Raw genomic sequence first — 17,775 nt, forward strand, 5'->3', positions numbered from 1 at the left:
GTTAATGTAAACCTACTTGTAATAATAAAGATTATGAGGGGCATAGATTAGCAGGTAGCTACCTTTCCCCATGATGAAGGGATTAATGACCAGGGGACATAGATTTAAGGTAAGGGTCAAGAGATTTAGCGGGAACGTGAGGGAAAACGTTTTTACCCAGACAGTGGTGAGAATTTGGAACTCACTGTCTGAAAGGGCGGTGGAGGTAGAGACCCTCAGAACATTTAAGAAGTAATTAGATGTGCACTTGCGATCCCAAGGCACACATGGCTATGGGCCAAGTGCTGAAAAATAGTATTTGAATGGCTCAGAGGTTATTTTTCACCAGTGCAGACTCAATGGGCCGAAGGGCCTTTTCTGTGCTCTATGACTCCATGGTGCTAATAAAACAAAAAATCCTACTAATCATGCCACTAATGTTAATGTAGCAGTAAAATACACGAAGGATACAATGCAGGGATGTATTTGAAATTCTTCATACAAAACAGTTAAAAAAAACATTTGTGCAAAAACATTTGTGGAGAAATAAGTCCTGTTACAAAACAACCACACTGAGTACAATGCCTGCCTTTTGGTTACAAACGTATCAATAAGGTTGTGTCCACATAAAATATACATACAACAAATATTCAAAAATAAAACAAGAATAAAGCACACCTCGTCACAAATTATTTGTAGGAATTGGTTGTGAAAATGAAAACATCTGCCAGAGGGACAAAGGGAACTGAGAGTTGGAATTGCTGGTCTAGTCGTGTTTCCATTCTAAAAAAAAATTATACATCCTCAGTGTCTGTATGAATGACAGCTCATTTACTCAAACAACAGAAAAAGTGTCCAGTTCTTCATAATGGAACAAGTCGGTGTTCATCTGGATCATCCTGTTAGCCAGATGTTTAGATACATGAGACAGAAGGACAAACGTCCCTCGCCTTGTTTTACGAAAGGCTGCAATATTCTGCTCGCATACCCTCCCTTCAGCATCAAATTCAGCAATGTATCACTGAAAGAAAGCCCTCACAGTCCCTCACCTCCCTCAGTTTGTTCACCAAGTCGAACTGCCTAACACAAAAATATCTCCCCGACAAGAAACGTTGATTGTCATCTCAAAGCTTGCATTTTGGACCAATCTATATTAAATAGTTGCATAGCAACAAATATAAGTGAAATTTAAACTTGCTATTTATATAAATTTAAAATTCTAATTTAAAATGCATCTTAAAGTAGATATATGTTACACTTGTAGTCCTTTGCCATGTCACCATTTATATTTTACCAGAACTTGTGCATTTCATAAACGTCCAATTCAGTTTTGGTAAAAGAAAGTTTAAACAATTGTGCAGTTCGGAGCTCTGCTTCCAAAAGGAGTTATTGTCATAAGCATTGACTTCAAAGAAAATCTGAAAATTTAATTTATTCTTGCACTTTGTTAGAAATTTAGGCTTTCCTATTAAATATCACATTTGTTGCACGGTATGCAACTTTATTGACCAAACCACATATATTAATTACTTTTATTGTTATGTGTTGATTCTTCTTATGGAACAACAAATATCTGAAATAGATAATTAATTATTTCAAAAATCCGTGTGGTTCTCTCAATGGTCTATTGGGAAAAGGCACTGTCCAGTATGGTAGAGACTTAAGACCCTGAAGCTCCTTCCCTACTCTCATCCAGGCCCGCAGGCTGCTGAGGCACTACAATCGCTTTTAGCACTCGCAGCTCGGCAAGAGAGGAAACAAATATTAATCATGGTACTTGCTGCTGATCACTATTCAGTGTGTGTGCATGATGAGTGTGTGCGTGAACATCACTTGACACATGTCACAGTGATGATCTCCTCAATTGTCAAACTCCCCGTTTACACAGGGTGCAGGCGTACCCATGCTGAGTGGCCACCTGAAAGAGCCACTGAAAGGCTGCTAATGTCTGACACACAGCCGAGAACAAAAAATAGCACCTTTAGGTTAAGAAGGCAGAAAATAAGAGGAAAAAATACTTGCTGCAATGGTGCAGAAAACACCCTTTCACAGTTTGGTCAGAATCAGGATGGTAGTTGGCTGAAAGGTCACATTAAAGCTTCACTTATGTGTTGTCATGTATATAAATCATCTTTTCATTCCCTATTTTATTTCTAAAATTAGATTATACTCAATTATAAAAACTGTCAAAACAAGTTCTACGTGTATGTATATATATATATATATATATATATATTACAGTTCTGCTCTAATAACAGATTCATTTGCCAACTGCCCATCACTGTCCCCCAATAGTGTTGTCTGTATTGGATCCATCTGCATTGTTTTATGGGACAGATGTGCAAAGATTGGCATGATAGTTCCACTAGGATGACTTGACATGGATAGATGATGAGATAGCAATGGAGTGTTCGCATCATGATTTGATCCTGAGGAAGGCAAGCTCGTCACATGACCAGTGCTTGTTGATCCACTCCCACTACTGGGTGACCGGCTCTTTGGTGGTGGACCATGTGGAATCATTCGCGGTGGCCCTTGTTGATAATGGGTAGCTGGGTAGGCAGCGTACCCTGCAGGTACAGGATAACTGTTAACTTGGATGAATCTCTGATGCTGGGCTATTGCTGGACCAATTAGGCCTCCGATTTGAGCCTGGGGTAGGCCCTGTGCTTGATATATGTGGATAGGATACCTTGGGTTACTGAGATTACTAACCGGACTTGCACTGAGAGATGTGGTCTGGGTTGTGGCATTCCCTCCAGATGGTGTTGTAGAACTGGTATGACTTGATAGCCCTTCCCAGGACCTCAGCCGAACATGAATATCCTTAAAGCGTGGTCTTCTGGCTGGAATCTCATGCCAGGTTTCTGTCATTAAATCATATATTCTAGGAGGACAATCTTCTGGGCATGGGAGTAACTGCCTCTTCCGTACCATTTCTATGACTTCTTGATTAGAAAACCCATAATATGGTTGCAGTCCAAAACTAAAAATCTCCCATAAAACCACCCCAAAAGACCAAATATCTGAGTCACTGGAAAACTTTCCAAACAGTATTGCTTCGGGAGGCATCCAGCGAATTGGGAGGAGGGACTTGTTTTGAACCCTGAAATAATCAGCTGCATATATCTCTCTTGAAAGGCCAAGATCAGATATCTTCACTCTCAGTTGTTCTCCAATAATGATGTTACGTGCTGCGAGGTCTTTGTGAACAAAAAAATGGCTCGACAGGTATTCCATTCCTGCTGCTATCTGTATGGAGATATGCAAAAAGTCTGCATGGTCCAGGCTAGATTTGACAGTTCCATCTTCATCACTGCTACATCCGACGTCAGAATGGGGAGATCTCATGATGAGAAATTCATGAAGGTCACCATGGTTCATGTACTCAAAGAGCATGCACACCGGCTGTTCCTGTGTCACCACCCCAAGGAGGCAGACAACATTGGGGTGATGCAGTTCTGACATCAGAGATGCCTCCTGCTGGAACTCTGCCCAAAGCTGGGGGTTACTGAAGTCCTTCAGGGTCTTTATAGCAACGAGTTGGGCATGATCCATTCCTGGTAGGTAAAGGTGGCCTTTGTAGATTTTTCCAAAGGCACATTCTCCTAACTCTTCCATAAAACGCACAGCAGAAAGCGGCAGCTCCTTAGCTTTACACTGCTGGATGAAAGAAAAACAAAACCTTTTAAGTTATAGGGTCAATAAAGTAAAATAAAATTCAAAACAAAATATCTGAATCATTTCATTGATATTACGACATAATGGTTTTAAGAATTTTGTTTCATGTATTGTGGTAAATTATTTAATGAGCAGTTTGTTTCAAGTATACAGCCGCAAGAAATGCGAAATTTCACTTCAAATAATAATATGCAAGTTTGCAACAAATATCTCCTCATCACAGCACGGTAGCATTGTGGATAGCACAATGGCTTCACAGCTCCAGGGTCCCAGGTTCGATTCCGGCTTGGGTCACTGTCTGTGCGGAGTCTGCACATCCTCCGTGTGTGTGCGTGGGTTTCCTCCGGGTGCTCCGGTTTCCTCCCACAGTCCAAAGATGTGCAGGTTAGGTGGATTGGCCATGATAAATTGCCCTTGGTGTCCAAAATTGCCCTTAGTGTTGGGTGGGGTTATTGGGATAGGGGGAGGTGTGGACCTTGGGTAGGGTGCTCTTTCCAAGAGCCGGTGAAGACTCGATGGGCCGAATGGCCTCCTTCTGCACTGTAAATTCTATGAACTATAAACACTCTTATTGTCTCCCTTACTTTCCCGTTCATTTTGGGGACGCTGCACTAGTGCCCATGATATCCTACCAAGTAGCCATTTGTAAATCCAAGCAGATTGTGTCGCCAGGATATTACATCACAACAGAGCCTAACGCCGCCCTCAGTTGATCCCCATGGTCACACTTGCAGGCAGAGTCACTGAATGGCAATCAGGAGTTTGCAAACTTGGTTTAATTTTCCATTCCCTGGACCAGATGCACCAAGAAAACACCAAATAAGGTCAGCTGGCTCAGCAAAGGCTGTGGGCCTCCCAACGCCTTTTTAGTCTGTACAACACAATTTAACATCAGGTAATATTTATATCTACTGAGCCAACAAAGGAGGCTGCAATGGCCATGTTAAACTTTAAACATTGAGATTTTACAAAAACAAATCCACATTATTCCATCCTTGACACCTCAGCCATCAAGAATTGCTATGTTTGTTAAAACAAAGATTCTGATTTATATTGAAAACACTGGAAGTGACATTTTCTCATTGTATGCACCCTCACCCCTTTGGAGTGCATCTCAGGAAAAGGACACTAACAGCAAACAATTTTCCATTCATTTGAATAAACAGGAGGAAAATTGTGAGCTACGTGGAGTTTGAAACTAGAACTAGGGGGGCAGAGACTCAAAATAAGGGAGAGCAGATTTAGGACTGAATCGAGGAGAAACTTTGTCACCCAAAGGGTCATGAATCTGTGGAATTCCCTGTCCAGTGAAGCAGTTGAGGCTACCTCGTTAAATGTTTTTAAGGCAAAGATAGATAGATTTTTGAACAGTAAAGGAATAAAAGGTTACAGTGAGCGGGCGGGTAAATAGAGCTGAGTCCACAAAAAGATCAGCAATGATCTTATTGAATGGCGGAGCAGGTTCAAGGGGTCGGGTGGCCTATTTCTGCTCCTAGTTCTTATGTTCTAATGAGAGACATTTCCTGATCGGCACTATTGGCACATTGAGATGCTGCACTGGGGATGCGTAGTTAGAAATGTCCCCAGATGAAGCTGACAACTTACTCAGGAATGCCGTGCCTGTGGTGATCTAACCACTGTATATATGTGTGCTTGCAGTATGGCCGTACCTGTATTACAGGTTTCTCCGGTAAGCCCCTGCCGGCTAGCTCCGCCCACAGAGGCAGTATAAATATTCGTAAGTTTCACTGAGATGCCATTCTACAGCTGCCGCCGGAGGAATAGCATCTCATTGTAATAAAGCCTCTCTTGTACTGCACTCGAGTCTTTGTGTACAATTGTTAGCACCACAATCTATTACAGTGAGATTTTCCTTACACCATGGACATCAGGATTAAACCTGACCGCCTGCAGCTGGATCCGCAGTCGCCCCACGCCAGGAAAGACTCCATTCACTGGCTTGCAGTTTTCGAGGCCTACATCTCTTCAGCGGACACTCCACCTTCGGAGGCTCAAAAATGACAGCTTCTTTACTCAAGACTCCGCTCCAGCGTGTTTCCGCTCATTCAAGACACGTCTAACTACGTCCGGGCCATGGAACTGCTCAAAGAGAACTAAGCACAGTCAGCGAACACCCTGTTTGCGAGACATCTACTCTCTACTCGCGTCCAACAACCGGGTGAGTTGATTGAGGACTTTTGGAGGGCCCTTATACCTCTAGTACGAGAGTGCGACTGCCAGGCCGTCACGGACACAGAACGTTCCGATTTACTCATGCGGGATGCATTTGTTACGGGTATTACATCAGACACCATCCGTCAACGACTGCTGGAAGGGGCTGCTCTCGATCTCGCAGCTACAAAGAATCTGGCACTATCAATGACGGCCGCCTCCTGTAATGCGTGATCCTACCCCGCTAGCCACTCGGCCCACCCGTCCTACCCCTCGTGGACTCTGCAGCCGCCCCCCCCCCCCCCCCGACAGCCGCCCCCGCGCACTACGCCTGCGCTGCTCGCCGCACCGTGCACCTTGGGGTCCCCGCTGCTACTTCTGCAGTCAGCAGAAGCACCCCCGCCAGCGCTGCCCGGCCCGCACCGCGACCTGCAAAGCTTGTGGCAAGGAAGGCCACTTTGCAGAGGTGTGCCAGTCCTGAACGGTTGCCGTTATTGTGCCCGAAACCCCCCCTCGCCTCAGCCGATCGCACAATGGGCCCTGCCATCCGCTGACCCGACCCCACGTGCGATCAGTGGGCGCCGCCATCTTTCGCTGCCCCCGCCATGTGCACACCATGGGCGCCACCATCTTCAACCACCGCCTCCATGTGCGTTCCATGGGTACCGCCACCTTGCCCGCCGCCATTTTGTCCCGCCCCCACAACGTGCGCTGCATGTGCGCCGCCATCTTGCCTGCCGCCATCTTGTCCGCCGCCATCTTCTTCCTCACAGGTACTCCAGACGCCGCCATTTTGTCCTCCCCTCAGCCAGGACCACGGGACCCAGGTCGCTGCCGCTACTCGTCGGACTCGTCAGACTCGTCGGCTGATCGCCCGCTACTCGCATCCGTGACGTCCGACCAGTCCCGTCCTCGCAACCTGGCGCCCTCTTCCACAACGGTGCTCGTCAACGGCCACGTGACCTCCTGCCTCATTGACTATGGGAGCACCATTCACCCGGACACGGTAAGTTGCTACTCCCTTGCGGTCCATCCCGCCAACTAGCAGATCTCCCTAGCCTCCGGTTCCCACTCTGTTCCGATCCGGGTCTTCTACCTGGTTAAACTCACTGTACAGGGCGTGGAATTCGACCATTTCTGCTTGTACGTTTTCCCCAACCTCTGCGCGTCACTCTTACTGGGTCTGGATTTTCAATGCAACCTCCAGAGCCTCACCCTCAAATTCGGCGGACCCCTACCTCCCCTCACTGTTTGCGGCCTCGCGACCCTCAAGGTTGAACCTCCCTCCCTCTTTGCCAATCTGACCGCAGATTGCAAGCCCGCCGCCACCAGGGGCAGATGGTACAGCACCCAGGACAAGGCCTTCATCAGGTCCGAAGTCCAGTGGCTGCTTCAGGAGGGTATCATCGAGGCCAGCAACAGTCCCTGGAGAGCTCGTGGACTACAGTCAGACCATCAATTGGTACACGCAGCTCGACGCCCTCCCTCGCATATCTGATATGGTCAATCAGATCGCACAGTACCGTGTCTTCTCTACAATCGGCCTGAAATCTGCTTACCACCAGCTCCCCATTCGTAAATCGGACCGTCCCTACATTGCCTTCAAGGCAGACGGTCGCCTGTACCAATTTCTTAGGGTTCCCTTCGGTGTCACTAACGGGGTCTCGGTATTTCAACGAGAAATGGACTGAATGGTTGACCGGTACGGACTGCGGGCCACGTTTCCGTACTTAGACAATGTCACCATCTGCAGGACCATGACACCAACCGTGCCAAATTTCTCCACACCACATCTCTCCTCAACCTCACCTATAACAAGGAGAAGTGCGTTTTTAGCACAGACTGCTTGGCCATCTTCGGCTACGTAGTCCAAAACGGACTACTGGGGCCCGATCCCGACCGTATGCGCCCCCTCATGGAGCTTCCCCTCCCCCACTGCCCCAAGGCTCTCAGACGATGCCTGGGGTTCTTTTCTTACGACGCCCAGTGGGTCCCACAATACGCGGACAAGGCCCGCCCACTGATCCAGTCCACACAATTTCCCCTCACGCCCGAGGCACAACATGCCTTCGCCCGTATCAGAGCAGACATAGCCAAGGCCGGGATTCACGCAGTAGACGAGTCACTGCCCTTCTAAGTAGAGAGGAACGCTTCAGATGTTGCCCTTGCCGCCACTCTAAACCAGGCTGGCAGACCCATGGCATTCTTCTCCCGCACCCTCCATGCCTCCGAAATCCGACACTCCTCTGTTGAAAAGGAGGCCCAGGCAATCGTTGAAGCTGTGCGGCACTGGAGGTATTACCTGGCTGGCAGGAGATTCACTCTCCTCACTGACCAACGGTCGGTAGCCTTCATGTTTAACAACACACAGCGGGGCAAGATCAAAAACGATAAAATCTTGCGGTGGAGAATCGAGCTCTCTACCTACAATTACGAGATCTTGTATCGCCCCGGCAAGCTCAACGAACCCCGAGACGTCCTCTCCCGAGGTACATGTGCCAGCGCACAAGTGAACCAGCTCTGCGCCTTGCATGAGAGCCTTTGCCATCCGGGGTCACTCGGTTGTACCACCTAGTCAAAGCCCGCAATCTGCCCTACTCCGTTGAGGAAGTACGGACAGTCACCAGAGACTGCCAGGTCTGTGCGGAGTGCAAGCCGCACTTCTACCGGCCAGACCGCGCGCGCCTGTTGAAAGCGTCCCGCCCCTTTGAACGCCTCAGCGTGGATTTCAAAGGGCCCCTACCCTCCACCGACCGCAACACCTACATTCTTAGTGTGGTCGATGCATTTTCTAGGTTCCCCTTCGCCATCCCATGCCCGGATATGATGTCTGCCACCGTCATCAAGACCCTTGATTCCATATTCGCCCTGTTCGGTTTCCCCGACTATATTCACAGTGACAGGGGATTCTCGTTCATGAGTGATGAGCTGCGTCAGTTCCTGCTCAGCAGGGGTATCGCCTCCAGCAGGACGACCAGCTACAACCCCTGGGGAAACGGGCAGGTAGAAAAGGAGAACAGGACGGTATGAAGGGCTGTCCAGTTGGCCCTACAGTCCAGGAACCTCCCAGCCGCTCTTTGGCAGCAGGTCCTCCTTGATGCGCTATATTCCATTTGGTCACTGCTGTGCACCGCAACTAACCACCCACCCCATGAACGTGTTTTTGCCTTCCCTAGGAAGTCTACATCCGGGGTGTCGCTCCCGACTTGGCTCACGGCTCCAGGCCCAGTCTTTCTTCGTAGGCATGTCAGGCACCACAAGGCGGAACCCCTAGTGGACAAGGTACGCCTACTCCACGCGAACCCCAGTATACTTACGTTGAGTTCCCCGATGGCAGCCAGGACACAGTCTCGCTCCGGGACCTGGCTCCCTCGGGTGCCGATCCCATGCCCCCGCCCCCCGCACCACCCTCCTTATCCCCTGCGCCCCCGTATTCGTCCCCACCAGGTCCATCCCTCGTTCCCCTGCCCACGCTGGAGGACATGGAAGATTTCGGCTCGCTCCCGGAGTCATCCCGCCACTGGCCAGCACCAACACCGCCAGCACCTGCACCGTCATCACCAACGCCGCCTATTCCGACGTCGCCACCACAGCAATGGAACGTTCGACCGCCGATCCGACTCAACCTGTAACCGGATTGCCTGATGGACTCTTGGTTTTCTTTTGTTTTGCCCTTTCGTAAATAGATCACTTTATGTATTATAGTTCCACGTCACGCCCGCCGGACTCATTTTTTACAGGGGGTGAATGTGGTGATCTAACCACTGTATATATGTGTGCTTGCAGTAGGGGGATGTATGGCTGTACCTGTATTACAGGTTTCTCCGGTAAACCCCTGCCGGCTAGCTCCGCCCACAGGGAGCAGTATAAATATTTGTAAGTTTCACTGAGATGCCATTCTACAGCTGCCGCCGGAGGAATAGCATCTCACTGTAATAAAGCCTCTCTTGTACTGCACGCGAGTCTTTGTGTACAATTGTTAGCGCCACAGTGCCGTCAGGAAAAAAAGGAAAGCAAGCATGTTAGTTAACTTCTCTTGTGACTGTGTGCGTTTTTTCCAAAATAGTCCTGCATAAAACTAAATTCTAATAGATGATTTTTGTTAAAATGAAAAACACATTCTGTGCTTCTTACAGCACCTCATAACTCAGGATCTTGTTTTAGAATACACTGCATACTCTACCACTTAATAAACACCATTAAAATCCTTCCAAAGCTGCAACAGATTTGAAAAATGAACCCATGCATTGCATGGCAATGGCAGGAAATAAAGTTTCATTATAAATGCACAGATGGTCTGTATTAAGAGCAAATCCTCAAGGGCAAGGTTGTTTTAAGCTGACATACACTATATTATATACCGAGTAATAAAAGAAAATTGACCTCTGCATGACTCCTGGCGGATTTTATTTTTCTCTCTTCGCACCAATACTGGATGACTATCAAAAGAGAAAAGAGGAGCCATAACTTTAGAGATTCAGGACAGCTTACAACACGACAGGAGGCTATAAATCTGCTTGTTTTTGTTTGACAGACTGGTCTTGTACCCAGCCGATCAAACTGTACAGCAAATGTAAGATACACGCTCGGGTTCCAGCCAAGATAAACTGAACCCAGTGGAAGAAAAACAACTGACTCCAGACAGGCCAGATTTCCGCATTTTCTTTCCCTCTTTCTGAAAAAAACCACTTATGTTAAGTACCAGGCAAGTCTGGGTTTCATTTACCATGTTTCAAAAAAGAAACAATTAAAGAGACCCTATTCTTCGTGCTTTTTATTTGTTCCCTGGACCCTGCCAAATTCCTTTTGTAAAATATTGAAATGAAAACTTTCCATGCATAACTGTAATTAATAAACACCGTTCTCTTCTCTGACCTAACACAGGAATCCAGAGTCCTGTAGGTAAGTGCATGAAGTGGCATAAAGCTGAAACCTAAAGACCAGGAAGGAGCTTAGAATTCGCTCGCAGTGTGTGTGCTGAGTTAGCCGATTTCAGCGGCAGCAACTGTCACGTGATACAATTACTGCCTGCAATTCACAGTGAAGCGAGAGAGGAGAGGGGAAACAAAAATCAGTCCAAATTACTGTTCATAATTCAGTTGTTCCGCCGGAAAACTTACTATTTTGTCACTGGGCAAGCAGAGAGCTAGGCTCAGCTGTGATATGCCTTTTCAGTTAAATAGGCTGTCCACACTTTCCGATGACTCTTAATATGAGGTTTGAATGAGATAGCTGCCGGCCTACAGAACAACTTCCCAGTATGAATCAAGTCTTCAGGAGAAGAGTAAATAAAAATTGCCAACAAAATTCTAGATCAATCTCATTCCATCATTTCGGGAGTAGGGTTATTTAACGTTATGGAGGAGGGGGTTACATTTACAGTATCCAATAATGGAGAATGTAAAACAAAGACAACTTGTCAAGCAAAGTCCATGCATTTATAACCGAGGCCACTATTCAATATACCAGATATATCTGATGTCAGAATGTTTTATTTCTTTCTTATGGGCCTCCTCTCCCCCAAGCTTTCCTTCCTCCGCTCTCTGACAACATCGTATGACAAGTTTTTCATTATGTTTTGTCCACGTGTAAGACAGGCACCAAGATAACCTCAGGTATGGAAGCAGTATTCAAGTTTTGGGTCAAACCTGAACTTTATAAAGAATGAAGAGCTGTTGATGCAAAAGAAAGTGTCTGGAAGGAACCATGCTTCTTGGAGGCATGTTTAGCAGTGGGGGAGATGGGAATTCTATTTTAAGTCGGGGAAATCGAATCTACTAATGTTAGTGTGGATCCACCAAGGGTAAAAAGTGACTGCTGTTGGTTAGAGTAAACGGTACATGTGGTAGTATGACTAGGGGTATTACAGTACCTTAGAAGTGAGCTGCTATTGGTGCAGGGGACTCACTGCCCATTGGCCCGGGTAAGTCATGTGCCTCTCAGCCGATTGGCTGAGAGGTAGGTAGCTCCGCCTACAAGGCAGGATATAAGAACCCGTGCTTCCCGGCAGTCGGCCATTCTTCTGTACGTCTGCTGCCGGGCACACATCTTGTGCATTAAAGCCTATCGTTTGGATCTCATCTTCGTCTCGTGTCCAATTGATGGTGCATCAGTACACAAAATTGTTTTTGAACCACTGAAAGAAACAAGACTTCAATTTTTCCACTTCAGAGGACAGAGGAGATCACGATTTAATGAGTCAAACATTGGATTCTCTGTTTGCGTGACTGTGTTAACCCGCTGAAGCTGAATTGCACCAGTTTTACAATCTCCTTGCGGTTGTAAAGCGGGATGCAATTCAGTGTTCCATGCCATGTAAATTTATGCATAGCGTGGAATATGAGGGATTCCCAGGGAATCCTGTTATCGGACTGCCATCTGAAGCTGTGGCGCAATAGAAAGATCGTTCAACGTGCTGGCCCTGACGCAACATGGCGTGGGAGTTCAGGGGCCAGTGCGTAAGAAAATAGGCCCAGGGAGCGAGAGGCCGTCCCGCTGATCTGTGGGCCCCGATCGTGGGCCAGGCCTCATCGGAGGCACCACCCCCGGGGGTCGGAGCCCCCCTCCGCCCCCCCCCCCCCCCCCCACAGGCCACCGCCCGACCCTTCGGTGTGGACGGTGCTGGTGGCATCTTGCCTTTTTAGAGTGGCCGCTCGGTCCATCCAGGCCGGAGAATCGGCGGCCCGCGATTGGCGCCGTGCCAATCGTGCCGGCGCCAATTCTCCTTTCCGAGGAGAATCGCGTGCCGGCGCGGCACAGTTGCAGGGATTCTCTGGCCTGTCGTGGGGCTGGGAGAATCCCGCTCCATAGCTGTAGTACTTAACTTGCAGTTCCACGTGTCTATTCCTCAAAGGACAGTAACTGTGCCTGCATCTGGTTCCCACAGATCCACTATCTGCAGGCCATTCATAGCTTTCAGAGTGGTCTGTGATTGACAGCTAGTAAAAACCATCTGCAGCTTTGATCCATTCATAACCTTTCACACTTCACTGGCCTAAGTGGTGGAACCCCAATGTTTGTAAACATTGATCACATCAAAGAGAGGCAAGTGCAGTGAAATCACACGCTTGAATAATTGGAATGCATCTAGTGCAACTTACATCTCTTTGGTGGAGTCTGAATCAGGCGGTGCGGGGACAGGGATTGGGCCTCGGATGGTCTGTACCATTGCGGCCTTAGCGTGGCGGACCAACGGTTTCCCCCTTGCCCACCATGAGGTCTACCATTCCAGGTCCACCTTGCCAGGACCACGATTGTAGAAACCTTACGTGAACCGCGCCCACGTGATTCCCAGCTCCAGGGACCGGAGAATCATGGCAGGAATTGAGCATAGGGCGACGGGCCCGTTAAATTGATGCAGATGGGTCATTCCGACCCATTTACATTCATTTACATGCTCCCGCTAGTGCGGCGTGGAACCCCTTCACACTGCCAGTGGCATGTTGGAGCACGGTGTTCGGGTTGGTGCCCGGCGGCGATACCGATTCCCTGACACCCGATTCTCCGTCCCATCCAGGAACGCATTGCAGGTGTCCCAAGATGCAGAAACCAGCCTATTATGTTTTGAGATATTGGAAAGCTTTGAGGTCTGAGGGCACATTACCTAAAAACAAACTGATGTATAGTGAAATTATATGAAAAAGGTGAATAGTGAGTGAGGACAGGATGAAGAAGGAATAATGGGAAAGATGAGAAAGAGCATTGATGAAGCCCTGAGTTAATGGGGGTGGGGGGGGGGGGGGGAAGAGTCTGTCAACAGTACATATAGGCTGATCGACAGGAAAGTAGACTAGCTAGAACAGAATTTTGATCTGTATCATATGAAGAATTATATCGCCATTTGGGAATTCTGAGGGAATGATGGATAATTGATGAAAAGTCAGATAGTCTAGATGAGGAATTCATAGCATGTTTCTGGGATAGTTAATTAAACAGCACACTCTGACACTAACCAGAGAGCAAGCTATACCAAACCTGGTAGTGTGCAATGAGATATGCTTAATTAATGACCTCATAGTGAAGGCATTCCTAGGTAGTAGCGATCAGGAGGAGCTTTACACTCAGTTTGAAGGGGAGAAGAGTGGGTCTAAGACTAGTGTTATAAACTTAAGTAGGGACATTTATGAGGGCATGAAAGCAGGGTTAGCTAAAGTGAACTAGCAAATTAGGTTAAGTGATAGGTCAATAGGGATGCAGTGACATACAAGGGGATATTTCAGAATACCAAGGGATGACCCACCATCCATGGTTAACTAAAAAAAAAGTATCAAACTTAAAGAAAAAGCAGATAATTGCACAAAGATGGGTGACAGGTCAGAAAACCGGACAGAATATAAAAAAGATTAATAAGGAGGGAATAAGTATGCAAAAATCACGGAGAATCACAGAAGGAACTGAGCATTGGGCGACGGGCCCGTTAAATTGATGCAGATGGGTCATTCTGACCCATTTACATTTATTTACATGCTCCCGCTGGTGCGGCGTGGAACCCCTTCACGCTGCCAGTGGGAGGTCGGAGCATGGTGTTCCGGTTGGTTCCCGGCACCAATACAGATTTTGCCCCGACACCCGATTGTCCGTCCCATCCAGGAACACATTACAGGTGTCCAGGGACACAGAAACCAGAAATATAAAGGCAGATAGTAAGACTTTTACAGATATTTTAAAAAAGAGTTAACAGTGTGAATGCTGGTCCTATAGAAAGTGAGTCTGAGAAATTAATAATGGAAAATAAGGAGATGGCAGATGAATTGAACAGGTACTTTGCATTGGTCTTCACTATAAAGGATACAAATAACATCCCAGAAATAGCTGTAAATCAGGAAATGGAAGGTAGGGAGGAACTCACGACGATTACAATCAGGGAAGTGGTAATGAGTAAATTGATGGATCTGTGGGCTGACAAGCCTCCTAGTCCTGAAGGACCATTCTGGGGTCCTAAAAGAAGTGGCTAGTGAGATAGTTGATGCATCAGTTTTAATTTTCCAAATTCCTAAGTTAAGGGAAGGTTCCTTAAGGTTGGAAAGTAGTGAATGAACTTCTTTATTCAAAAAGGGAGACAGAAAGCAAGAAACTGCAGGCCAGTTAGTTTACCCTCTGCCATTGAGAAAACATCACAGAGAAGTGATTATTAAAGATGCTATAGCAAGGAACCATGAAAATTTCAAGGTAATCAGAATCACAATGATTTTATGAAAGGACAATCACGTGAAACCAATTTATTGGGAGTTCTTTGAAGAAGTGATATTGGCTGTGGATAAAGGGGAACCAGTAGATGTACTGTACTTAGATTTCGTGAAGCGATTTGATGTGGTGCCATATCAACGATTTAAAAATGAAAGCTCATGGTGTAGGGGGACAACATATTGGCAAGGATAGAAATTGGCTGGCTAACAGGGAACAGAGGGTAGGCATAAAAGAGTCTTTTTCTGTTTGGTGAGATGTAATGAGTGGTGCGTCACGAGAATCATGCTGGGGCCTCAAACTTGGATGAAGGTATTAAAGACATAGCTGCCAGATTTTCTGATGACAGAGAGATAGATCGGAAATTAAGATGTGAAGAGAATGCAAGAGGGCTGCAAAGGGACATAGGTCTGGCAAATGGGGTAGAATGTGGGAAGATATGAAAATGTCCATTTTGGCAGAAAAAAATATAAAAATAAGCATATTAACTAAATGGTGCGATATTACAGAGCTCGGAGATGCAGATGGATCTAGGTGTACTAATGTATGAATTGCTAAAGGTTGGTTTGCATCTGCAGCAAGTCATTAGCAAAGCTAATAGAATGTCATCATTTATTGCGAGGGGAATTGAATACAAAAGTAGGGAGGTTATGCTTCAATTCTATAGGGCATTAGTGAGGCCACAGTATTGATCTCCTTATTTAAGGAGGGATGTAAATGTATTGGAAGTAGTTCAGAGAAGATTTACTGGACTAGAGTCTTTGGAACTCTCTTCCTCAAAAGGTGATGGAAACAGAGTCTTTGAATATTTTCAAGGTAGAGATAAATAGATTCTTGAGAAGTGAGTGAGTAAAACATTATAGGGGGCAGGGAGGAATATGGGGTTGAAGTTATATTCAGATCAGCTATGATCTTATTGAATGGCGGAGCAGGCGAGGGCTGAGTTTCCTACTCCTGCTTCTAATTTGTATGTCAGTATGTAAGTTTGCAATTTACCCAATTATGCAAGAACAGAGTTCTGCATGTGCATAACATAGTCTCCAAGATCATGAATGGAACAGTCATGCCAAAAAACATATCAGTGATGGTCATTAGGTCAGAACTCTCAAATTATACGCTGCATGGAAAGTTAGCAACAGTTCCGATGACATTAGAAAGTACTTTCTAAGTGGAACAGAGAAATTGGTTTGAGCATGAACAAATTTCTAAACAAAGGAATGGGGTAAAGAAGATTGAACAGAAGACATATAACAAGGGTAAATTTTAAGGCAGGCATATTATGAAAAATGTTAACTCAATTACTAGACCTCATAGGGCTGTAGATAGTAAAGAAAGATTCTCCTGACAGGGGAAACAAAATTGAAGTTGGCTTTAATGTTTGTAGGAATAATGGGTGGAGGTTCTTTGTCAAGATCGTTAAGATTAGAGTTGGAGAAGAAATATGGGTTAAAGTAATGATCTTTCTCTTTAGAAGAATTAATGACAAGAAGAAAGAAGATGAAAAAAAGGATTCACAAAAATTATGAGGAACAGATTTGGTTTGTTATGGCAAATTAGGGAAACAGATGGTTTCTATCCAATGGAGAGATATTCAATTTGATTTTGCTTGATAATAAATTTGAAATACGGACAATTATTATTAGTTGCTCAATAGAGACAATTGATTAATTTAGTGCAGTGAAGGAAAGACATTTAAAGCCACAGCAAATGTGTCTGATGATGTAAAGTAGCAAAGGCAAACAGTTGAGATGTCAAAGTGAACAACATACATAACCTGTTCAGGGTTGCAAGTTGGAGTGGCAAATGTAATGGGAATTGGAAGAGGGAAGATGGTTCAAGTTAACTATTGAGTGGTGATGACATGATTGGAAGGATCATCTGGAAGATGACATGCTTCTGACATTAGGAAGATGAATTGAGAGCCGCAAGAAATGACTGGGTTGTTGAGAAATGACTGGGTCATTGATATTAATGATGGCATCTTGTTAATGAAACTCACTCCCAAACAGTCAGCATCAGGAGTTACTACGAGTCAAATCCCAGAATGTTTGAAAAGAAAATGATAAATCAATGTCAAGTTAATAATGTTTTGATGTATGCTCTATAATTAAAATCATGCAATACGCTTGCAGCACAGGGCTGGGATAGGGTGATCCTCGGCTCAGAGCATGGGGAAAGAAACCTTTTCCTGTATTAGTTCAGTATCCAAATTCCCTTCTAGACTAGGAAACATAGGGACAGAGTGCTCACTTAAAGTCAGGTGGAAAAACAGCACTTATGATATCTATTAGGGGGATTGCAGGGACATAGTTCAACATTTGTACTGTGTTTTGTAACAGTGATATTACAAATATTGGACTGAAGATCAGGCTTTGATGATCAGGCTTTGATGACCAGGCTTGACTGTGATACTCCATTTGGTGGGACAGCACTTTTCCACTTACTGTTTAGACTCACTTGGGTTAGCAAAGACTAGACTCAAACTAGGTGGCCCAGGAAGCCATCAGCTGGTCTAACTCCCAGTACTCTGAACAGGAACTGTAATGAAACAATCAGTTCCAGTGAGAGGGAAGAGATCTACATCCATAGTCTGTCTGGGATGTCATGAGTCATGAACGGTTCTTTAGTTTGCTTAGTTTGATGTTCGTTACAAGTAACTGCACCGGCCATGTGGTGCTTGATTTAATTGCTTATGGTTGGCCAATAGAGCACCTCGCACTCAAATTGATTCCTTGATGGCTTGCGTGAAGGCACTTCAAC

General features: G+C 46.0%; 1 protein-coding gene across 1 annotated transcript in view; it reads right to left on the bottom strand.

Annotated features, from left to right (window-relative positions):
- Positions 1–447: 447 nt before the first annotated feature.
- ror1 (receptor tyrosine kinase-like orphan receptor 1) overlaps positions 448–17,775 on the bottom strand; it is a 357,093-nt gene continuing 339,765 nt past the window's right edge. The window contains exon 9 of the mRNA XM_038794486.1: positions 448–3,642. Coding sequence (XP_038650414.1) covers positions 2,215–3,642 — 1,428 coding nt within the window. The 3' untranslated portion in view covers positions 448–2,214. The remainder of the gene's footprint in view (positions 3,643–17,775) is intronic.

This window comes from Scyliorhinus canicula, chromosome 4 (genome assembly GCF_902713615.1).
Source record: "Scyliorhinus canicula chromosome 4, sScyCan1.1, whole genome shotgun sequence".
Taxonomy (NCBI): Eukaryota; Metazoa; Chordata; class Chondrichthyes; order Carcharhiniformes; family Scyliorhinidae; genus Scyliorhinus; species Scyliorhinus canicula.